The sequence below is a fragment of the Erpetoichthys calabaricus genome, chromosome 12, assembly GCF_900747795.2.
Source record: "Erpetoichthys calabaricus chromosome 12, fErpCal1.3, whole genome shotgun sequence".
Classification (NCBI taxonomy): domain Eukaryota; kingdom Metazoa; phylum Chordata; class Cladistia; order Polypteriformes; family Polypteridae; genus Erpetoichthys; species Erpetoichthys calabaricus.
In genome coordinates this window covers 9,260,260-9,285,250 of record NC_041405.2, presented here as the reverse complement: position 1 = coordinate 9,285,250, position 24,991 = coordinate 9,260,260, and the positions used below count along the sequence as shown (strand labels likewise).

Here is a 24,991-nt window from a genome sequence, read left to right as displayed (position 1 = left end):
TACAACAAGCAAGGAATGATACAATATCTGAATGAAATGACTGCACTCCAACAAGTGGAGATGATGATAGTCAGTGGGTGAGGTGTTTCAGCTTAAGTTCTTAAGAGCTACTGACTGACGGAAATTTAAAACCCCTGTATTTTAATATATAGGTTCAAACAAAGGCCTTTTTATAGCCAGACCTAATGTAAGTAAAGTAAAGAATTACAAATAGGAAGTAGACATGTTAGATTTGAATACACAATATTAGGTCTGAAACTGGAAAGGGCCCCTTAAGAAAAGGACTTGGGAGTCATAGAGGACTCATCACTATCAACATCAAGACAGTCATTAAGATGGCTAATAGGATGTTAGGTTATAGAGCACAATATGTAGAGTACACGTCCAAGGAGATTATGCACAAGTTTTATAACACACTGGTAAGACTTTGTCTGGAGTACTGTGTACAATTTTGGTTTCTGGGTTACAAACAAGACATAGAAGGGCTAGAAAAGGTCCAGCAAACAATTAGTACACTGATTCCAGGGCTACAGGGGATGAGTTATGAGGAAAGGTCAAAAGAGCTGAGCCTCTGCAGTTTAAGCAAAAGAAGATTGAAATGAGACCTGAGTGAAGTGTTTAAGAGAACCATAGACTTATGGAATAAATGACCAAGTAGTGTGGCAGATGATGGGACTGTAGGGATCTTTAAAACTCGACTTGATGTTACTTTGGAGAAATCAGGTGGACATGACAGGTGAGCTTGGTTGGGCTGAATGGCCTGTTCTCGTCTAATGTTCTAGTGTTCTATTTAAGAAGGCAAAAGGCTTAATTCTTTGTAGTTTTCATCTTCAAAAAAATGTTCAAAACATTTAAAACAATGTTTTACTATAGTTAGGTAAAGGATTAATAGTTAGTGCTAAGACCTTTTGCTACCTTTGAATTTCAGATTTTGTTTTGTTATTAATCTCTTGGATTATTGTTTTCACTTTCAGTATTTGACCTCCACTAACATTCACTGACTTCCGCGTGGGTCGGTCCATTAAGGCTCTTCATTCCCAGCCCGCCTGCTCTCTCTTCAGGTCACAAAACCTGACAAATGTCTGCCAACGGATTGTTTATTCAGTTGGGTAAATTTCCAGATAAGATGATACAGAACACACAGGGTGTTGTGTTTTTCACACACTTTTCTGTTGATGAGAGGGTTTTCTGATTTCTCCTGCTGGAAGAACTGCATGAAAGGAACTGAAATGTCACAACATCAGCTGGGGCTAATCAGTATTATGGTTTGTTTAAAGCAGCATAGAATTGTTTATCTGACCACTGATTGGAGATCTGCATTTACTTGAACTTTCAAATCCTTTTTCTTTGGAAACATGGCAAAATGTTATAGTTAGAAGAACAAGACATCACCCAGAGTTGAAACAAAACAGAAACAATCCTACCTCACACACAACAAATTAATAATGCTTACTTCTCTTTAAAAGTAGGAGGACAACACACAGCAAAGCCAGGACCAAAATCAGCAGGACTCCTACAACAACGGACAAAGCTGTAATGGTGCTCTGGGAGTTGCCTCCTGGAAATAATCATAAAAGGAAACAGATTAACTGTGGATTTACCAGAAACCAGATGATGTATTCAAGAGACTCAAGAAATTACACCATGGATAGGCTTCACTATCATTTTAGTACAGTGGTAGAAACTGGGTGGTCAAGGAAATGAGTTGTTAAGACTCTACTGCACATGTGAGGGATATCAGGATAAGGATAAAAACACACAAAGTGAGTGTAGTCATTTAGATTGGTGTGCGTGATGTTTCTGTAACTTTTAAAATGATATATTGTATTACTAGATCAGCCATATTAATGTTGAAATATGTTTAACATAAAAGTTAAATACAAATCTCATTAAAGTAGTGGGAGTACAGGTGAAGTATCCCTATTTTATAATTCAAAACTCTGAGCCCTGAGCCATGACAATATATGTGGAAAAGTCCACACTAAGAGTTTAACTTGGATTCGAGTATGAAATCATGCGTACGGTCAAAAACAAAATCAGATTTATAAAACCTGGTGTGCACACAAATATGAACTTTACTTTTGTAAATCACAATCACGTTGTAAATGTGCCCCCTGTGAAGCTTAGACACATGACTGATGATCTGGGGATTGGGGTATCCTGCAAAGCATCGAGCTCTACAAGGAAATGATAGACGATCAACGATCTGAGGGGACTGGTGACCCTGTGAAGCATGGCGTACCGCTAAGCAAGAAAACACAATCGACGAGCTGAAGATGACATGAAATGAAATGTTCACCAGTGCTGTATTATGTTACACATTCAAACGCGCATCAGAAATGATTTTCTTTCATATGTCTTATTGTTTTTATTAACTCTAATTTACATCTTTCTATTGGGGACATTCACAGAATGCTAATGATAGCTGCATACAAACGTGTGAAAATGGAAGAATATTTTTATTTTATATTCTCACTTATCTTCTGAATGTATTCACAAATGACTAAGAAACTGCTTGCTTACCTTCCATCTCGACGGGAATGATTTTGGTCAGGGGGTCTTTAAATCCTTCCTGTTCCACCAAGCAGGCGAAATTATCTTTCTTATTGAAGAAGGTCAGCAAAATCGACTCTGTGGTTACATACGTGCCGTCACCCTTCAGCTCTGACTTATTTAAAGCCTTTCCATTTTTCATCCAGGATACCACAATGTCATCCGGGTAGTGTCCATCCAGGCGGCAGGTCAACAGTTGCTCCTTGTTCTGCCCCAGCACTTGGGATGTCACTGTCACTGAAGGGCGCTCTACAATAAGCAAAGTCATTTAAAATGAATTGAACCCATGAAGATAAACACACAAGCAAGGTCAGGGAATACTGACTGCCTGGAATCTTGACTCCTGAAATGAATAGTCAAAGCACCTGATTTACCAAGGAGACACTCAGATAAATTAATTCAGGTAGGGGAAGATTTCAAGAAGTAGGTCGTTATATGAGCTGAGACCTAAAGTCCAAACAACAAACGAAACAATGGGAACACAGGGATTGTCCAACAGCAAGAAATTCAAGGTCGAAGTCTGTATGCCAGCATGCCTCAAAAGACCCACATAACCGGTCAATACTATGCTGATCTTCTCTGGCATTTGCAGCAGTTACGAGGGGAAACACGTCAAGAAAACCTGGTGACCTTTCTTTCCCCTTCTGCTACACAACAATGTCCCTATTCACACGGCATGGCCTCCTCCAAACTGTGCATTCCAAACAGCCACACAGACTGCATTGTGCAGAAATGACCACAATTATAGCGACTGGCCAACTGCAACTGTTCAGAATTATAACCAGTTTATATACTTCAAAAACATTTTTAAGCAAGAAAAAAATCAATTCTACATATTCCAATACGCATAACAAGCTACATAAGGTTGGAAAATGATGAAAAATTTGGTCAAAAAACAAAAAAATGGATTAAGCTCATAACAATCAGAGTTTTTGAAAATTATGTTCAAATTCTGAAATCTCCACAAACCTACTTTTTCACAGAATGCTCCTAAGAAGAAGACAGAGGCTACAAAAGCCCTCAGTAAGTCTCTTTTGGACAGGTCATTGAATTTTAAAAATGTAAAACCTCACCTGAAATGTGCTTAATCAAATTGTAAATGTTAGCGTAGCACTTCGACGGCCCACGGTTCCTCTCAAGTGCAACTTACTGCGAAACTGGAGGCGAGTCGTCTTCACCCAGGACACATTTCGAGAATTGTGGTCTACCCGACAGGAGACGGGCTCATTTGCTGTCCCACCAGAAGGAGTGTACATATAAATGCTCAGCGCACTGAACGTGCCGTCAGGATTGCTCTGCACTTGAGGAGCTTCTTGAGAGGGGAGACTCGTTGCACCTCTGAACCACCTAATAGAGATGTCTCTTGGATAGAAGCCCTCAGCATAGCACTCCAGCATGCCAGGCTGATCCATCACAAAAAGTGAAGCGTTCAGAAAAACTTGAGGGGCAACTAAAGGAGGGAAAAAAAAACAACAGATCTTGAGTTGCCACAGGAGGTCCTCACACTGCGTGTATTCGAATGGTCAGCAGAGTCTTGTGCACTGCCAAGCTTTCCTTTACATGTTCTCCAAACAACAATTATATTTCTTATATGTTGCCCCATGTTTTATGTAGTGATGGCCGAAACAAAATGTTAATCTTCCATTTTCCAGGAGAATGAAGATAACGAAAGTTCTGATAGGATTGGTGTTTATCAAGACCACCGCTTGACTGCAACAAATAGGATCAAAAACAAACAAGAAAAAATCTCACGTTGCTTGTGTCACATAATTCACATTTCATGTCACACAGTTGTATTCTCACAACATGCAAAACACATGTATTTTGTTCCTACAATATTGTTAAAGAAACACTTCCAGTGCAGGAAGGGAAAAACTGCGCTGACATGAGAATTGTCATACATGAGTTTGTTGTGACTCTTCTTGCTGTATAAATGTCATGTTTTTGGGTCTTTGTCATTCTTATGATGGGATTTAAAGCTTTCTGAAAGCAATGCTGACATTTTGTTTAATTTAAACTTTATTTCATTTAATGTAAGTGTTTTCACTTGTTTCAATGGCATTTTATTTTTCAAGAGTGCCGTCATTTTGTATCATTAAGAAAATGACACAGAACTGCATGACCTGTGATGCCATCACTAATACAAAATCAGCACTGGGTATTTCCTAGCCGTCTCAGATTAGGTAACTCCATAACATGTTTTACAATCTTCTTTGTTTCCGAAGTTCTTACTAACAGACGTTTTGGCTCTCACTTTTGATTTCAGTTTAGGGTTTTGTGTCGGATTTTGATTCCTGTGTTTTGCTCTCTGGGTTTTGACTATGTTCATCTTCTGATCATTTTTTAACAGTTTTTTGTAGCAGGGAATATTGGAATTAAAAAAGAAGGTGGGCTTACCTAAGCTGTAACCCACCTCAATGTCTCAAGCTTCCATCCATCCAGTTTCCAACCCGCTGAATCCGAACACAGGGTCACGGGGGTCTGCTGGAGCCAATCCCAGCCAACACAGGGCACAAGGCAGGGAACCAATCCTGGGCAGGGTGCCAACCCACCGTAGATGTCTCAAGCTTTCTTCTGTTATCTTTGATAACTTCTTTCCTTCTTTTCCTTCTAGCAGAACAGGAATGAGCTTTTAAATTGAAAACCTGCCTCTCCCTCTCATTCATTGGCCAAGAGTCCTGTCTTCAATTCAAAAGCTCATTCCTGTGTGAACATGTTTCTTTTGTGTATACTGCTCTGGTTTTTAAAGAAATATTTATTTTACAATATTACTGCAAAAAAATGCATGTATTTTGTCTTTTGTGAGCACACTATTGATTGACTTGACATGCAAATTATGTGACACGTAAAGCTTGAGTTTTTTTACTTTCTCGTATATGAAGTGTAAGGAAAGTATTGTAATTGTGCAAAAATTGAGATTTACTTTCTCATAGGGAAATTATTATAACTGTCCAAAAATTTGATTTTGATATTTTGATGAATCTTGACGTTTTAGACCTCTGATTCCTAAAATACCATTTTTGGAATTATGTTTATGTGACTTGCCTGTTTGTGTGTGTGTGTGTGTGTTTAAACACGATAACTTGAGAGGGCTTTCACTTATGTCAACCCAATTTTGCATACAAGTATTAGGTACAAAACGTAGATTTCTATCAACTTTTGAGCAATTTCCGCTAACCAGAAGTGGTACTTTTTCATTCATGTAGCTGCAGAGTCTCATTTGTCAACTTTACTTTTATAATAATTGCTCAATATATTATTAATTTGATTTGATTTGCTGTTGATGGTTTTTTAATGTACATCTCTCTATTATTAAAAAAAACAAAAACTTGGGACGAGATGAGACTTTTGGGTGATGAGACGTGATCTTTTGAAGAGAGACAGAGAGACACTTCACATCCCGCGACACGGTCAAGTCACGTCATACTGACATCCACGTCAGACAGATCTGAAGAGAGACATTGAAGAGAGACATTTGAAGTGAGACAGAGACACACTTTTATGTCCCGCGACACGAATAAGCGTAGAACAAAGAGCAGCTTAAAAAAAATAAGTAAAAGATGACACGTCCACGACTAAGTGAAGCAGAAAGAGCGGCGAGAAGAAAAGAAACACAAAAGCGATGGAGAGAAAAGAATGCAAATTCTGAAAAAAAGGAATGTAAGCAAAGACTTAGCGAAGAAAAAAGATCTGCACGTCAAAAAGATGCCAAAAAGCGATGGAGAGAAAAAAAATGCACAAAAAAGGCAATAAACAAAAATAATAATCTATGTTGAAATTCGGAAAATAAGGAAAGTAATAATCAGTCCGGACCAAGTACATCTGAAAAATAAGTAGGACCAAACAGGGTCACAAATAAAAAACAATTATTAAAAGAGAAAGTTGAACTTCATAAACGAGTAAGCGAAGAAGAAAGAGGAGTCCGGATCAGAAATAAAAGACAAAGAGAAAAAGATAAAGAAAAACTACGGAAACGAATAAGCTAAGAAGAGAGAGAGCAAACAGGGTCACAAATGAAAAACAAAGAGTAAAAGACAAACTACAACTTCATAAATGACTAACCAAAGACAAGTGCCCGGAACAAGTGCAATAGAAAAACCCCACAAGAAAGGTAATGTAGTACATATTCTGTGAATAACATTAGACACAAAAGGAGATCTTGAGATGCCATTCATATTAAAATGTTAACAGTTTCCTGTGACAATAGCTTTTGCTATAACAAATAACAAATCACAAGGACAAACATTTGAAAAAGTCGGTTTATTTATAAGAGAGAAAGAAACAAAATTCACTCACGGCCAGTTATGCATTACAGTATCACGATGTAAAAACAAACAAGGAATCAAAATTCAATGCGATCCTGAAGAAAAGTTAAATCCAAATTTTGTTCTTACTGAAGTTTTAAAAGTAAAAGTGAACATAATTCATATGTAACAATTACCAAGAAAAAAAGATTCTCTTTAAAATTTATTTCGGTTTGGCAAAAACCAAAACTGGAGGTTAGCGAGCGAAGCGACCAGGGGTAATATTAAAATATAATCATTGTCTTGCAGTTTACTCCTCAAATATCCATCCCAATATTTGAGTATAAGAGAAAGTCGAGCGGAGACCACTCCTGATTTTTTATGGCCGTTTTTATATTGCTTGTTGTGATCCAACATTGGTGTCATTGACACCCATTCTATCAGATAGTTTGTCACTTCAGTTCTCCATAAAACTATGAATTTTAAAATTTCTCTCTACCATCACTTCAAACCACACAAAGCATAAAAAAATTTAGGTTGAGTATTCCTTGAACTTGCTTGAAGTAAAGTTATTTAAGATTAATGATTCATTCAAATAGAAATATCCATATTGTTTGTACTATTCTGAAGGTGATTCAAATCAGAACTGTAGTCTTTTGGCAGCTGACAAGGACATACAAGTGTCTGGGTGGCAGTGGGTGATCTCTGAGAAAAGCGAATCAGCACTTTATGGCCTTCTCTTTAATCAGACTAGCAGGAATGGCAGCTGTGGAGAATTAATAAATATCAGAAATGCCCAATAAATTCAAGCAGTTATGTGTAGAATTAACAGATTGAAGGCATGGAGGTGAGGTGGGTATTAGAAGAGAACAAAAGGTTACCTGTTACTTTAAACTTGATGATGCCATTTTCTTCATTCTGAGCTTCGACAACACCGCACTCATACTGCCCTTCATCGCTAATACTCACATCCTTTAGCAGCAGACTGGCATTGCCCCTCTCTATCTCATTTACAAACAGCTCTACCCTTCTGGATGTGGGGTTCATCTGTCCAGCATCAATCTTAATCAGCTCAGTATTGTCATGTCTCCAACCAATCAGTACTTTTTTGAGTTCAATTCGACTATTCGCAAAAATGCAGGGCAGAAGCACATCTGAATGTTGGGGTGCTGTGACCTCAGGGCGTGGAATGGAGAACTGAAATTCTCCTGCCACCACTAAAAGACCCAACAGAAATTACGTTAACACTGAAGAAATAACTATAGAAAAGAAAAATACATATTTCACTCTGGAAATACTTTGTTTGAAAATAAAATTGTATTAAGATAAGAGGGGGCTGCAGTCCAGACCAACACATGACATGGCCGTATATTGAAATTTACTGACTGAAAAAGCACAAAACTCTATAAAGACTGCAGAAGAAAACATTTTGGAGAGGTTTGGTCATTGTCATTTCCGGTGTGTTCCCTAATTTTTCCTCATACTCATCTACTATATAATAAAACACTATGGTATGTATATGTGTACATCCGGGCCCTCTGAACAGTCTTATTGGTCAGTTTGAATGTCACCTGATTGGTTTTGCTTTGGTTGCTCAGTCAAACTAAAGTCAAGCGACATGGGAAGCATTTGACACAGCAGGCTGACACACATGAGGATACCAAGGAAAGGTAATAGAGAAATGTAGAGAGTAGCCGTCAAAGACAGGAAGTACTTCACGATGTCTTCACAGTGGGTAATGGGGCACCAGCTACCAGAGTTAAAAGGAGGACAGGTGGTGAGCAGGGCGCCACAAAATAAGAATGTCTGAGAAGAAGGCTTTACAGGAACACAGCCTAGAGAGGAATCGCCAGCCAAGAGAGGTTGAGACACACAAGGATACCAAAGAGAGGCTGATCTATAAAAGAGCTCCAGTTAAGGGGTCATCTGAATGGCAGCTGTAAAAATGGAGACTAAAGAGGATACTGATGAAGTTAGAAATCAGACACAATGCTGTGAAAAGGTATTTGCCTCCTTCCTGATACCCTCTGTCTAAAATGTTGAGTATTTGTCATGGAAAATGGCTTCAGATCTTTAGACAAAATGTAATATTAGATAAAGGGAAGCAGAGTAAATATACAAGTCCATTTGTAAATTGGAACAACCCCACTGATGAAGATAACAGTCCAGGCTTCAGGGCCCCAAACATAAAGGTCTGCCACTGTGTGGTGTTTCAAGGTGCAAGACATAAGAAGAAGACACATATAGACACAGGGAGAGCCACAGTGCCATAATGACTTCCAAGACGTGAACATACTGCACAATACTGTATTTGAAAACCTGCATACAGTATGTGGGGGACAAAAGAAAAACTTAATGTGGGGAATTGAAAACAAAATCAGAAGAAAGGGTGGGACACATCTGGAAAAATGACAGTCTGTTCAACTGAAAAGGAAATGAGCCCACGTGACTCTCTAAAGGCAGCATGTCATCCTGTAGCAGCGGAGAGGAAAACAAAAAGGCAGCTGTTTAGAAAGATCAGTTTGAAAAAGAAAGCTGGAAACGTCTGAACTGAAGCAAACTGGAACTGAGCAAAGGAAAAGACAGAAGACCAGGAGGGTAACGAAGAAAACTGAAAAAGCAGCACATTGCTTTTATCTAATGCACTTTTTCTCAAACATTTTATTTGGAATAGATTTCTTTGCACCGTGTTTTTGGTTTCCACAAAACACTGGAATCATTGTGGAAAAACTGCCAGGTAAGCCTCTTATGTTCATTTTTGTGCCTTGATGGCCGATTGCCTTAGCAAGTTATATCTGCATTTCAAGTCAAGCTGTGTGGTAACGTTCTGTAATAATTAACTGGTGTTTTTTTATTTGACGCTTGTTGTTAGGGGTGAGTGTGTGTATTTAGGGCTGGCAATAGGGCACAAGATAAATAAATATATATAATGTATATATTTCAAGGAGTGTGTGCTGCCAGCAGAATACAAGAGTGATCTAAAAAAACGAACGTTAGGGGTGATGGACAACATCTCCTTTAAATATTCTCAGCTATGAAGACTGTATTTTCTAAGTCTCTTCAAAGGAATGCCTGTCAGGAGCACAGGCTGTCACAGAGATAGAGAGAGACAAAAGCAAACAAATCAATAGTGCTGTTTGCCTTTTAAGTATGCGAAGCACTGATCCTGAAGAAAAGCTAAATCCAAATTATGTTTTTACTAAAGTTTTAAAAGTAAAGGTGAATATAATGCATATGTAACAATTACCAAGAAAAAAAGAATCTCTTTAAAATATATTTCGGGTTGGCAAAACCCAAAACTGGGGGTTGGCGAGCGAAGCGACCAGGGGTAATATTATAATATAATCATTGTCTTGCGGTTTACTCCTCAAATATTCATCCCAATATTTGAGTATAAGAGAAAGTCGAGCGGAGACCACTCCTGATTTTTTATGGCTGTTTTTATATTGCTTGTTGTGATCCAACATTGGTGTCATTGACACTCATTCTATCAGATAGTCTGTCACTTCGGGTCTCCATAAAACTATGAAATTTCTCTCTACCATCACTTCAAACCACACAAAGCATATAAAAAACTTAAGGTGGAGTATTCCTTGAACTTGCTTGAAGTAAAGTTATTTGAGATTAATGATTCATTTAAATAGAAATATGCATATTGTTTGTACTGTTATGAAGGTGATTCAAATCAGAACTGCAGTCTTTTGGCAGCTGTCAAGGACATACAAGTGTCTGGGTTGCAGTGGTGATCTCCGAGAAAAGCGAATCAGCACTTTATGGCTTTCTCTTTAATTTCAGACTAGCAGGAATGGCGGCTGTGGGGTGATTACTACAATTCATAAGTAATAGAAATGCCCAATAAATTCAAGCAGTTATGTGTAGAATTAACAGATAGAAGGCATGGAGGGGAGGTGGATATTAGAAGAGAACAAAAGGTTACCTGTTACTTTAAACTTGATGATGCCATATTCTTCATTCGGAGCGTCGACGACACCACACTCATACTGCCCTTCATCGCTAATGCTCACATCCTTTAGCAGCAGACTGGCATTGCCCCTCTCTATCTCATTTACAAACAGCTCTACCCTTCTGGATGTGGGGATCATCTGTCCAGCATCAAACTTAATCAGCTGAGTATTGTCAAATCTCCACACAATCAGCACATCTTTGAGTTCAATCCGACCACTTGTAAAAATGCAGGGCAGAAGCACATCTGAATGTTGGGGTGCTGTGACCTCAGGGTGTGGGATGGAGAACTGAAATTCACCTGCCACCACTAAAAGACCAAACAGAAATTACGTTAACACTGAAGAAATAACTATGGAAAAGAAAAATACACGTTTCACCCTGGAAATACTTTGTTTGAAACTAAAATTGTATTAAGATAAGAGGGGGCTGCAGTCCAGACCAACACATGACACAGCCGTATATTGAAATTTACTGACTGAAAACACAAAACTCTTATAAAGACTGCAAAAGAAAACATTTTGGAGAGATTTGGTCATTGTCATTTCCGGTGTGTTCCCTAATTTTCCTCATGCTCATCTACTATATAATAAAACACTATGGGATGTATATGTCTACGTCTGGGCCCTCTGAACAGTCTTATTGGTCAGTTTGGATGTCATCTGATTGGTGTTGCTTTGGTTGCTCAGTCAAACCAAAGTCAAGCGACATGGGAAGCATTTGACACAGCAGGCTGACACACATGAGGATACCAAAGAAAGGAGAAATGTAGAGAGTAGCCGTCAAAGACAGGAAGTACTTCACGATGTCTTCACAACGGGTAATGGGGCACCAGCTACCAAAGTTAAAAGGAGGACAGGTGGTGAGCAGAGCGCCACAAAATAAGAATGTCTGAGAAGAAGGCTTTATGGGAACTCGGCCTAGAGAGGAATCGCCAGCCAAGAGAGGTTGTGATACACAAGGATACCAAAGAGAGGCGTTCAACAAACGCTGTGAGTACAAGTAATATCAAATATTTTTCAATTTATTTTATTACTTGTCATCAACAGGTAACACAGCTACTATTAAATATATTTACATGTTATATGTAAACAGAACAGGCACACAGTATGTGGAAATGAAACAGCGAGCCTGGTTTTCTGACCCATGACCAATTCCCAAATTGTAATGAATAACAAATTCTACACTATGTTACATTTTTTATATTAGAAACAATCTTCTGCATTTTGCATAAATATTTGATTGCAATGTGATAGAAGCTCACAGTCTATAACAACTGACTAATAAGGACACAACTGCTTCCTAGTTGGCTTTCACCAGTGAATCGTTAAAATATCTGAGAGAAATGATCTATAAAAGAGCTCCAGTTAAGGGTAATCTGAATGGCAGCTCTGAAAATGGAGACTAAAGAGGATTCTGGACATGTTAGAAATCAGACACAATGCTGTGAACAGGTATTTCCCCCCTCCTGATACCCTCTGTTTCTGAGTATTCACAGTAAACGGCTTCAGATCTTTAGACAAAATATAATACAGTGGAACCTCGAGATACGATCACCTCTGTGTATGAGAAATTCAAAATACGAGGAAAGTATGAGCGAAAAATTCAGATCTAAATGCGAGCATTGACTCACGTAACGAGCCACGAGCCAGGCTATGGGTATAGCTCGCGGCTTAGCGAGGGGGCGTGGTAGCAGTTGCGAGCCGCGATCTGCGGTGTCTGCGTTTCTCACTTAAGTGCACAGGTGGGAAACTGCCCACATCCATGATTGTTCCTGTGGCTGATGGGCTGCACCTGCCATGTCCTCCCCGCATATATAGAGAAGCGCGAGCCGGTTAAGGGGGAGAAGAAGTAAAAGAAAAGAGAGGAGAGAGAACGGAGGTTGCAGGCAGGCAGGCAGGCGGTGCGGCAGAGCGAGCGAGCGAGTGCAGGCTCGCGTGTAGCTGAACAGGCGAGCCAAACAGCTGAAGCAGGACGGTGTAGAGAAGGTCAGCTGCATTAAGAGTGTCTCGTCTGTTGCAGAGCCCGCAGGTGAGACGCTAACAGAGAAGAAGCACCGGGGATTGTCATCTGTTTTTTAAAGACTGCATCCTTTTGACGTTTTAACCTCGTGTTAAAGGATTGTTATTCTTGTGTATTTTAAACCTCCACTTCACAACTGTTTTAAGGATTATTTATTTAAAGATTTATTGAATGCTCTACTGCACTTTGGACACCTGTTTTGATTCTTTTAATAATCAGTTATATTATTTACCAGTGTTATTTATTAAAGGTAGACTACAGTATATATAATTTATCAGTGTTATTTGTTAGGAAAATTGATTTTTATGTTAATATATTTGTGGTGCGGAACGGATTAACTGGATTTCCATTATTTTCAATGGGGAAGTTTGTTCTAGATACGAGAAATTCGCTATACAAGCTCAGTGCTGGAACGAATTAAACTCGTATCTAGAGGTTCCACTGTATTAGAGAAAGAGAAGCAGAGTAAATATACAACTCCATGTGTAAATTGGAACAAACCCACTGATGAAGATAACAGTAGTGAAGGGCCCCATAACAGTCCAGGCTTCAGGGCCCCAAAAATAAAGGTCTGCCATTGTAGGGAGGTTTGTAAGATTTAAGGGGAAGACACATATAGACCTGTGAGAGCCACATTGCCAAAATGCCTTCCAAGACGTGAACATACTGCACAATATTGTATTTGAAAGCTTGCATGTGTGGAGGACAAAAGGAAAAACTTAATGTGGGGAATTGAAAACAAAATCAGAGGAAAGGGTGGGACAAATCTGGAATAATGATAATCTGTTCAAATGAAAAGGAAATGAGCCCACATGACTCTCTAAAGGCAGCACGGCATCCTGTAGCAGCGAAGAAGAAAATAAAAAATAAGCCGTTTAGCAAGTTCGGTAACAAAAAGAAAGCTGGAAACGTCTGAACTCAAGCAAACAGGAACTGAGCAAAGGAAAAGACAGAAGATCAGGAGGGTAAGAAAGAAAACTGAAAAAGAAGTCCATTGCTTTTATCTAATGCAGGTTTACTCAGTCTTTTTATTTGCAGCAGATTTCTTTGCACCGTCTTTTTGGTTTCCACAATACACTGGAATCAGTGTAGAAAAACTGCCATGTAAGTTTCTTATGTTCATTTCTGTACCTTGATGGCTGATTGCCTTAGCAAGTTATGTTTAAAGTCAAGCTACATGTTAACGTTCTCTAATAATTAACTGAAATATATTATACTAGCGGGCAGCACGGTGGCGCAGTGGGTAGCGCTGCCGCCTCGCAGTTAGGAGACCCGGGTTCGCTTCCCGGGTCCTCCCTGCGTGGAGTTTGCATGTTCTCCCCATGTCTGCGTGGGTTTCCTCCGGGCTCTCCGGTTTCCTCCCACAGTCCAAAGACATGCAGGTTAGGTGCATTGGCGATTGTAAATTGGCCTTAGTGTGTGTGCTGTTTGTGTGTGTCCTGCGGTGGGTTGGCACCCTGCCCAGGATTGGTTCCTGCCTTGTGCCCAGTGTTGGTTGGGATTGGCTCCGGCAGACCCCCGTGACCCTATGTTTGGATTCAACGGGTTGGTAAATGGATGGATGGATGGATATTATACTAGCCAGCATACGCCGCATAATTATGTATTGATGGGTGAGAACTTCCTGAACGACACATTTGTCCAAACAGGGTGGGTTTGAGGATACGACTGTGATCTTATGCGTCCAGCCCTCTCTCTCTTTCTCTCTGGCTCGCTCGCTGCACGTGTTCCTGCAGGCATACACCACATAATTATTTATTGATGGCTGAACACTTCCGGAAAGACACAGTTGTCTAAAAGGGGTGGGTTTGAGGATACAACAGTAAGTGAATGAAAAGATGGAACTCTGGAGAGAGCAACATACAATTATTGTCCGTGACTGAAAACTGGTTTTGGCAGATACATGCATATCGTTTTGAAAGTTTGGCCCTGTGCCTTATTAATTGTCATCACAGAAGCCAATCAAACAGGAAATTGTCTTCGTGTAAAAGTAAAAGGCAAATTATCCGCGACAAACAAACTGTTTTACACGCTGCATACCGCTGCATAATCACGCCGCTTTTTTAATGTTTTTTAAGCAGAGGGACAAAATTGAACATTTGCAAAATCCGTAATTTAATAAACGACCAAGAAAAGTAATATTGCAACAATGCAAGCTACAAACCAACATACAATCATCGTTCAGTACGCACTGCCTGCTCATATGCACGCCCCTAACTCCTCACCTGAGTCGCTGTCGTCCGTGCACCTCTGAGCCACGTTGTCCTTTCATTGTTCTTTGCGCTTCCGGCTGCTTTTCTATATATAATCACCGCCAAGTCACACGACCATATTAGTAGCAAAGGGGGGGTAGGGTGCGTACACAGGGCAGGGACTTAATCAGAGCGAGTGTATGACCCGCACTTACTGGGTATTCTTCGTTCGTGGGGAACAATTGCAAGCCCCGGTCCTCATTATTTAAAAACTAGCAAAATACCCGTGCTTCGCAGCGGCGAAATACTGCCTTAAAATTGTTATTAAGAAGAAAAGTAAACATTTTTAAACTGAGGGAAAATATACAAATAATTATTTGTTAAGGATCTCGTTGTATACCACGTTGTCAGTTCGGCCCTCCGGTTGTAATATGACCAAGATGTGCACTGAGCTTACTCTTGAGCATGCACCGTACAATTGGCCATGTGAAAAGCAATCTTGCCTCAAATCAATGCCAACCTTTTGTAGGGTTTGTCCCTGAGACTTAATTGTCATTGCAAAGCACAGCCTTACTGGAAATTGGAGGCGTTTGAATTGAAATGGGAGATCAGAGGGTATAACGGGGATGCGAGGAATAAAAACTCTCTCCCCTGAGCCACTGCCAGTAAAAATTGTTGCCTCAATTAGGTTCTTTTGCAGACACGTGACCTGAAGTCTTGTGGCATTACAAAGTTTAGGTGGCTGTACGCAAATCCACAATCAGGTTTTTTGAGCCAAACCTGTTGTTTTTGTATGAGCCACTTTTTATTATTGGGATCGTACCTAGAAACAGAAGCTGTATTAACTTGTGGATTTGCGTGCGAATATTTAGCGGCAGCGTCTCTATGAACTTGTGGATTTGCCTGCGAGTATTTAGCGACAGCATGTCTATTAACTTGTGGATTTTTCTGCGAGTATTTGGCGGCAGCGTCACGAATTTGTTTCCACCTAGCTGCATCAGAAAATGTACCACGACGTCTGACACGCCTCCTTTTTACTGTTTTCTCACAGCTTGGATTGCTGCTGTCATAATCGGTTTGAGTTTCATGGTTTGTTTCGATTACGTTAGTATTTGCAGGACTTGTTGTGTTGAAGTGACATTCGGCATCTGTCAAGCGTTGTAAGCATACAACCAGTTTCATCAATAACTTCGCATCCAGCTTTTGACAGTTGAGACATTCATAAACATCAAAGTGTCCACTACTCAAATCGTCATCTGTGAATCTAAGATGTTTAAGAGGCATTGGCGGTTCTCCAAACGTGTACAATAGGCAGGCAGCCAACTACATGGGAGGCTGGAGGACGCAACCCCACCTCACACGGCGACCGAGCTGCAGGCTATGGACGTATATACAGTATGTACGTAAGTAGGATTCAGTTATGACCGTTACGCGTAGAATTTCGAAATGAAACCTGCTTAACTTTTGTAAGTAAGCTGTAAGGAATGAGCCTGCCAAATTTCAGCCTTCTACATACACGGGAAGTTGGAGAAGCCGCAAGTATTAAGTCTGTGATAAGCGGAATACAGCTACGCTTTGCACTCACGGGACGGAAGGACAATCCCGACCGCTTTTATATAGTGTGTTGATGATACTGCATATTTTCAACATACTCCTCATAAGTCAGCCAGCAGGAATTCCAAGCACTTAATGAAATGGTTTATCTAAATTTTTCATTAAAAAAAAAAAAAGTTTTTAATTCTTGAGCCTTACATTACTATTGATTTATTTACATATTTATTTACATCTGAACCACTAAAAGCAGATTTTAGAGTTTTGAGGGAGCTGGAAATTTTCAAATATTTTCTTATCTCTGACATGTGGGATGAAGCCCAGTGAGCCCATTTAAAGACTGGCACTGAGCCCAGAACAACTGCGCTGCGGTTTGAAGTCCCAAATCTGAGGACTTTCTGCGGTGCCTTGAGGGCTCGCTCTTCTCTATTAATGATGTGGACATCTGGGTCAAATTAAAGTAAGAATTTCTTCCCATTTCCTTCTAAACCACAACAGTTTTACACTTCTCTTAATACAGAATGAACACTTAGCGCAGTTTCTTTGTATTTGTTGTTGGAAAGCTGTGAACAGATTTTATTAAAAGTGCTAAGATCTCAGGCTGCACTGTGGCACAGCAGACGGCCCTCCTGCCTTACAGATTCACTTTCTTAAGTTCAGTCTGCATGTTCTCCCGGGGTCTACATGGATGTTCTCCCATCTCCCACAGATATGTTTGCTATTCATCAATTTGAAATGGAGCCCACTGGCCCTGTGATGTTTTACTGATTCTTGTCCTGTGCCCAGTAGAACTGAGATGAAAAGATTAAGACAGTCAGAGAACATCATATTTACGCCAATTGTTAATTTAAGATAAACACTTTAATTTTATATCAATTTAAATTTAATGAATATTACCATTTAATGTGATTTTCTCTGTTTTGTTTGTCAATGAAGCTAAACACTAAATGGCCACAGAGTGCATTATGTGAAGTATACTTCAAATACATTGAAAGAAAGACAAAAGGTTGATGTTGAAACCAGAACCACCTACCTAAAAACATCTCCATTTTAAAAATACGAAGACCTCATGACAAGAGGCCTCCTACCGGACACTAAAGGCGCCACACAGACGTTACTCCACAATCTGAAAGTCTCTGTGTGTCGCATTTGACTTTGCTACCTGTGAGCAACACCACATAAAGAACGGCCGGCACAACACTTTTATATTCCCTTTGTATGTTGAAAGGTATTTTTATTGTTACGCAGTTGACAGTTTGACTTCATGTTCACCTAAACACAACTGACGTGAGTGTTGTTACTGTGTGTCAGCATGCGAGTCTGTGGACACTGCAAATAAAACATGAGAATGAATCTCGGCCAACTGATTAGCACTGGGATATGTTAGAGGTCCATAGATATGAAGAAAAATTACTCAAGTAGAGTTTGCTGTAAAAGACAGAATGATTTTGTGCTTTTTCTGCTTCTCTGTAATACAAAAGATACAAAGCTGAGGAATAAGAAAAATATTTTTTTCAACAAGACATGATTTTTCATTTCTTTTCCTAAATATCAGCCTGCAATACTGCATTTTTAAAATCACAGCTTTGTGTGAGAGAGTCACATAATGGGGGCACCAACAACTAACCATTCAAAGAGTGCAACCATTTCACAGGTTTATAGGGTTACTAGCAAGCCCGCGATTCTCGAAAGAATCGCAAATCCAAGAATGGCAATCACTTTCTGTTGACTCTGATACTTGGAGGGATGAAATGTCATGGAGGGTGAGTGCGTCCTGGGACAGTTCATTTAATTAGATAAACATATTTGTACTACAGCAGTTTCTTTTTGGAGGTGTGACTCAGTTGTAGGCGCCTTCGTTTATTGTTTTCAGCCATGCAGTCGCGTGTTTGTTTTTCTATGGCTGTGTCGTCAGCGAGAAGTCGTTTGCTGACGGCGGCGGATTCGCATGCTGAAGTGGCCATGGCGGGCTACATTACTAAACGAACGTGGTATATGCGGTGGTGTGGGCGGTCGCGCTCGGGCGGCTGTACAACCTGCCGTGCACTCTTTACCTCAGATTTAGTGTGATTCAAATATGCGCTGAATCGTTTCGTTTTTGTTTTCTCTGTGGCTGTGTCGTTAGCTATGGGCTCGGATTTGTACAGCCTAAGCAAACGGCCGAGTCTGGTACATCTAGTCTAGCGGGTCATCGTTCATGTTCCAATGGCGTGCATGCTTTTTACCTCAGGTCTAATGTACAGGTTGAAGCCATGGTAAAGTGTCCATTAAATAAATAAACATATTTGTACTAAAGCGGTTTCTTTGTGTGGGCACCCTCGTTCACTCTCTTTATCCATACGGGCTCGTTTACAGGTCGTAGCCATACAGGCTTGTGTTTGTATTTAGTTGAGCTCTTTCATTGTGGATTAGTTGAGCTGTTTCTTTTTGCAGCTGTGACCGTGTTAGCTATAAGTCGTTTACTGTTAGGAATTATAATCGCACTTTCGTTTAATACGGAGCGTTCGTTTATTGTTTTTTTCCATCTGGTGTCGTATCTGTGTTTTCTGTGGCTGGACTGTATTTGCGATCACACTGGTAGGCGTGTTTCCTATGGCTGTGTTGTTAGCTATGGGCGGGCTCGTTGCAGAGCGGCAGTGCGCGTGCGCTTCGATGCGCCCTGCGTCCATAACCTTCGGTTAGTAATATGGATTACTGTCGTGTGCACAGAGGCCAGTGAAAGACTCACTTGAGTGTGCGACTCGACATGCAGCACGTCACCACTCACTAGCGCCATGATTAGTGAGCAGAACCACCACATCTCGACACTTGTGTCTTCTGGACCTGAAATATCTCAGCTGACAACACCATCGGCTATTAGGAGACTGGTGAGTGTGGCACATTTCAGAATCGAAGTCTATAATAACATGAGGATTACACGAGATGAACACAAATGCATGTACAGTACACAAATGACAGAACATAATTTTAAGGTGGATGATTACTTTCTTTCTGCTATAATTCATAAGATAGCTTAAATATGTACAAAAATGTGCTAACTTATTGTTTTAGACTCCATTAAAGATTGCAGTTTTCCTTTGACATATTCACTGCCATAATAAAGTATTCAAAGCTGGTACCTACAAGTCGGGCACACTTGTTTCTATATATAATTTGGTAATTTTTCAGTTGTATTTTGCATCATGAATGTTATAAAATGTCTGTGTTGCAGTATAAAGCAGTGTGTTTATATCAAATGTTGAATAAAAAAAATACAAAGAACCTTCCATTTTTCAGTAGGGCACAGCAAAATCTGAAAAATGTGTACGTGACATTTAGCATGCACAGAATTTAGGTTTGTATAAGCAGTTCAAAGAATCTGGTTTCGTAAGAACATCTGTAACCGCACTTTGTTCTTTTTTCTGTTTTACCATAAGCTAAATCTATATACTTGTCTGTAACCTCTGTCTAAAAATTAACTTGTTTTTGCTGAATATCTGTAAAGTTTGCACGTAATCAGATGATATAAAAGAGCTGAACTCCTGCTCTTCAGGGCAATTGCCACTGACTCCAGTCTGGGTATGTATCAATAAAGAGAAGGCTTATGAACATTTTTTCTGGTGTGAGACTCTGACTCTTAATCACGGGTTAGTGATTTTTCTTCTTCCACACAAGCAATGGAAGTTGATCTTTTTCGTATTGTTAAACTCTGAAACACCAGAGGAGGTGCAATGTGTGTCACGCCAGGGTCCACCACATAAGTCTGTATTTCGTAAGGCTGTCGCCGTCTTATTTCTTATTTCATTCCTGGGGGTGAAACACTAACATGATTAGCGTGTAACAAGATATATAAGGCCCGAGTTCCGCGTAACTTTGAAATGTCAAATGAACACAAAAAGAGAAAGCATATTATAATTATAGCTGAGATACACAGATACATAGCCATATATCGATACATATATATATAAAAACAAACTCACGGTAAAGGGAAACAATCCATAGGAGAAGTTCCTTCGTATACCTCATGATTTTACTTTCATTTTCACTTCACAACACACTTGAGAATTGACTGCTTTCAGTCAGACAGATTCACTGTATGCATATGGTATTGGAATTATTAGCAGACGTATCAGTTATAAAACTTAGTAATGATATAATTCTATTTTTTTATATTAAAAGGAATTAGTTCAGTGTAAATACAGTTGAATTTAAACTTAACCGAACATTTTGTAAATCAATTCGAAACAGTGTAGAATTTGACATTCCTAAAAAGCTATATAAATAAACTATATTATTATTTGTAGTAGTTCTCGGTGCATACAGCAGATCACATGACAGAGTTGATCTAAAAGTAAACACATTGGAGAGGAAGTCTATAAGAGGCGTGGCCAAATGAAACAGGAAGTTCTTTATCTGGTGTGAGATCGACCTATCAAAGCTCCAAAAGCTTGTGATAAGCCATTCTCTATTGGCCCCGGTGAATTGGTGACCTCTTCCGAATTTGCATGGCACGTGAGAATCATTTTCACCCAGCCGTCCACTTAGATGGCATTTTCTAAGAATGTGACCCTCGTATTAGACTACGAAAATGTAGTATCATGTAAGTCAAGTGCGTTAAGAGATCTTACTTAATCAAAAAGTTGTAGCTCACACGAACCAAAAATAACAAGCTGTTTTTATTATAAGATTATAATTATATAAATTATTATTATAAGATTATAAAGCTCTTGAAGACAGAACACAGATCACTTCACACCCGCAGAATTCATTTTATTCTGCAAAGCACACGAGAATCAGACCTGGGAAATCAGTTTTAAAGGCAGCATTCCGCATAAGTGACCAATACAACATGGCGTATGTGACATACATGAACATAGCGATAACATACAGCTTATAAGTGAGTTGAAATGCAATCTGAGAAAAACAAAACAAGTAAATTATTGTGAAGCACGGGTATATATAATAATTTATATAAAATACATAATATATGAGAATTAACCAACTACAAGAGATTGATACTGAAATGAATAAAACATTTTTAGTGGTAAATACATTAAGAAAATAAATAGACATAAACATGACTGTGAATTATCGAGGGAGTATCAGACTCCCCTCCTTTAGTGGAAAATAAAATAATTTAGATAACATATAAGTGCTGATCCTGATAGACCACCAGGTCTGTTTTCCTAAATTAAATTCTGAAATACAGTAATCCCTCCTCCATCGCGGGGGTTGCGTTCCAGAGCCACCCGCGAAATAAGAAAATCCGCGAAGTAGAAAGCATATGTTTATATGGTTATTTTTATATTGTCATGCTTGGGTCACAGATTTGCGCAGAAACACAGGAGGTTGTAGAGAGACAGGAACGTTATTCAAACACTGCAAACAAACATTTGTCTCTTTTTCAAAAGTTTAAACTGTGCTCCATGACAAGACAGAGATGACAGTTCTGTCTCACAATTAAAAGAATGCAAACATATCTTCCTCTTCAAAGTACTAGGGTGTTGTACCGTGTTAGCCATTATGAATGTAGAGAAAAGCCAAGCAAAATGACACCTTTTATTGGCTAACTAGAAAGATTACAATATGCAAGCTTTCGAGGCAACTCAGGCCCCTTCTTCAGGCAAGATGTATCTGAAGAAGGGGCCTGAGTTGCCTCGAAAGCTTGCATATTGTAATCTTTCTAGTTAGCCAATAAAAGGTGTCATTTTGCTTGGCTTTCCTCTTCAAAGGAAACAGAGTAAAACAAACAAATCAATAGGGCTGTTTGGCTCTTAAGTATGCGAAGCACAGCAGGTACAAAGCTGTTGAAGGTGGCAGCTCACACCCCCTCTGTCAGAGAGAGAGAGAGAGAGTTAGAGAGAGATAAAGAGAGACAGATAAAAAAAATCAATAGGTGCCCTTTGAGCTTTTAAGTATGCGAAGTACCGTGCAGCATACTTAAAAGCTGCACACAGAAGGTAGCAATGTGAAGATAATCTTTCAGCATTTTTAGACAAGCGTCCCTATCGTCTAGGTGTGCGAACAGCCCCCCTGCTCACACCCCCTACGTCAGGATCACAGATAGGCAGCGCAAGAGAGAGAGAAAGAAAAGTAAGTTGGGTAGCTTCTCAGCCATCTGCCAATAGCGTCCCTTGTATGAAATCAACTGGGCAAACCAACTGAGGAAGCATGTACCAGAAATTAAAAGACCCATTGTCCGCAGAAATCCGCGAACCAGCAAGAAATCCGCGATATATATTTAAATATGCTTACATATAAAATCCGCGATAGAGTGAAGCCGCGAAAGGTGAAGCGCGATATAGCGAGGGATCACTGTAATTAGTAAGATTGCACATTTTTGTACATATTTAAACTAACTTATTGTTTTAGACTCCATTAAAGTCTGCAATTTTCCTTTGACATATTCACTGCAATAATAAAGTACTCAAACCTGATACCTACAAGTTGGGCACACTTGTTTCTATGTATAATTTGGTAATTTTTCAGTGGTATTTTGTGTCATGAATGTTATAAAATGTCCGTGCTGCAGTATAAAGCAGTGTGTTTGTATCAAACAATGGAAGTTGATCTTTTTCGTATTGTTAAACTCTGAAACACCAGAGGAGGTGCAATGTGTGTCACGCCAGGGTCCACCACCTAAATCTGTGTTTCGTAAGGCTGTCGCCGTCTTATTTATTTCATTCCTGGGGGTGAAACAACAACACGATTAGCGTGTAGTAAGATATATAAGGCCCGAGTTGTGCGTACCTTTGAAATGTCAAATGAACACAAAAAGACAAAGCATATTATAATTATAGCTGGGATACACAGATACATAGCCATATATCGATAAATATATAATATAAAAACAAACTCACGGTAAAGGGAAACAGTCCATAGGAGAAGTTCCTTCATATACCTCATGATTTTACTTTCGTTTTCATTTGTAAAACACTTGAGAAAGGGCAGCTTTCAGTCAGACAGATTCACTGTATGCATATGGTATTGGAATTATTAGCAGATATATCATTACTAAGTTTTATAACCGATACAATTCTATTTCTTTATATAAAAAGGAATTAGTTCAGTGTAAATATAGTTGAATTTAAACTTAACCGAACATTTTGTAAATCGATCCAAAACACCGTAGAGGCTGACATTCCTAAAAAGAGGAGTAAATGTTTCTGGAAGCTTCTGTTAAACTGAGTCACATAGCTATATAAATAAACTATATTATTAGTAGTAGTAGTAGTAGTAGTCAGTTCACAGAGTTGATCTAAAAGTAAACACATTGGAGAAGCATAGAAGAGGCGTGGCCAAATGAAACAGGAAGTTCTTTGTCTGGTGTGAGGTTGACCAATCAGAGCTCTGAAACTCTGTGTTAAGCCATTCTCTATTGGCCTCGGTGAAATGGTGGCCTCTTCCGAATTTGCATGGCACGTGAGAATCATTGTCACCCAGCCGTCCACTTAGATGGCATTTTCTAGGAATGTGACCCTCGTATTAGACTACGAAAATGTAGTATCATGTAAGTCAAGTGCGTTAAGAGATCTTACTTAATCAAAAAGTTGTAGCTCACACGAGCCAAAAATAACAAGATCTTATTATTATTAGATTATAATTATATAAATTATTATTATAAGATTATAAAGCTCTTGAAGACACAACACAGTTCACTTCACACCCGCAGGAATTATTTTATTCAGCAAAGCACACGAGAATCAGACCTGGAAAATCAGTTTAATTAATTAGAAGAGAACAAAAGGTTACCTGTTACTTTAAACTTGATGATGCCATTTTCTTCATTTGGAGCTTCGACAACACCGCACTCATACTGCCCTTCATCACTAATAATCACATCCTTTAGCAGCAGACTGGCATTGCTCCTCTCTATCTCATTTACAAACAGCTGTACCCTTCTGGATGTGGGGATCATCTGTCCAGCGTCAAACTTAATCAGCTCAGTATTGTCATGTCTCCACACAATCAGTACATGTTTGAGTTCAATTCGACTATTCGCAAAAATGCAGGGCAGAAGCACATCTGAATGTTGGGGTGCTGTGACCTCAGGACGTGGAATGGAGAACTGAAATTCACCCGCCACCACTAAAAGACCAAACAGAAATTAAGTTAACACTGAAGAAATTACTATGGAAAAGAAAAATACACGGTTTACCCTGGAAATACTTTGTTTGAAAATAAAATTGAATTAAGATAAGAGGGGGTGCAGTCCAGCCCAACACATGACACGGCCGTATATTGAAATTTACTGACTGAAAACATAAAACTCTATAAAGACTGCAGAAGAAAACATTTTGGAGAGATTTGGTCATTGTCATTTCCGGTGTGTTCCCTAATCTTTCTCATGCTCATCTACTATATAATAAAACACTATGGTATGTATATATGTATGTCTGGCCCCTCTGAACAGTCTTATTGGTCAGTTTGGATGTCACCTGATTGGTGTTGCTTTGGTTGCTCAGTCAAACTAAAGGCAAGCGACAT

The 24,991-nt window shown here is 39.3% G+C and overlaps 2 protein-coding genes across 39 annotated transcripts in view; one reads left to right on the top strand and one right to left on the bottom strand.

Annotated features, from left to right (window-relative positions):
• Positions 1–24,991, top strand: part of LOC114662269 (killer cell lectin-like receptor subfamily B member 1B allele B) — a 192,844-nt gene that overhangs the window by 49,336 nt on the left and 118,517 nt on the right. For 2 of the 10 annotated variants that reach the window (XM_051934622.1, XM_051934621.1), the window contains exon 1: positions 8,685–9,534. The exons of 5 other annotated variants lie outside the window; for them this stretch is intronic. In XM_051934622.1, the coding sequence (XP_051790582.1) occupies positions 9,438–9,534 (97 nt within the window). In that variant the 5' untranslated portion in view covers positions 8,685–9,437. Of the gene's footprint in view, positions 1–8,681; positions 9,535–16,917; positions 16,986–24,991 lie in introns of those variants that run through there. 3 more of the 10 variants (XR_007936405.1, XM_051934619.1, XM_051934620.1) reach the window with 3 other exon arrangements.
• The window catches only part of LOC114644021 (class II histocompatibility antigen, M beta 1 chain-like), a 61,132-nt gene that overhangs the window by 32,661 nt on the left and 3,480 nt on the right, over positions 1–24,991 (bottom strand). For 4 of the 29 annotated variants that reach the window (XR_007936397.1, XM_051934567.1, XM_051934593.1 and 1 more), the window contains exons 1-6: positions 20,485–20,782; positions 11,030–11,070; positions 7,679–7,973; positions 3,704–4,003; positions 2,524–2,802; positions 1,454–1,558 (exon numbers count right to left, since the gene is read on the bottom strand). The exons of 2 other annotated variants lie outside the window; for them this stretch is intronic. Coding sequence is in view for 24 of the 27 variants with exons in the window: in XM_051934567.1 (XP_051790527.1) it covers positions 1,454–1,558; positions 2,524–2,802; positions 3,704–4,003; positions 7,679–7,973; positions 11,030–11,070; positions 20,485–20,530 (1,066 nt within the window). In the remaining 3 variants the exon portion in view is untranslated. Of the gene's footprint in view, positions 1–1,453; positions 1,559–2,523; positions 2,803–3,703; positions 4,004–7,678; positions 7,974–11,029; positions 11,071–20,484; positions 20,785–23,364; positions 23,523–24,256; positions 24,593–24,991 lie in introns of those variants that run through there. 23 more of the 29 variants (XM_051934585.1, XM_051934588.1, XM_051934592.1 and 20 more) reach the window with 21 other exon arrangements.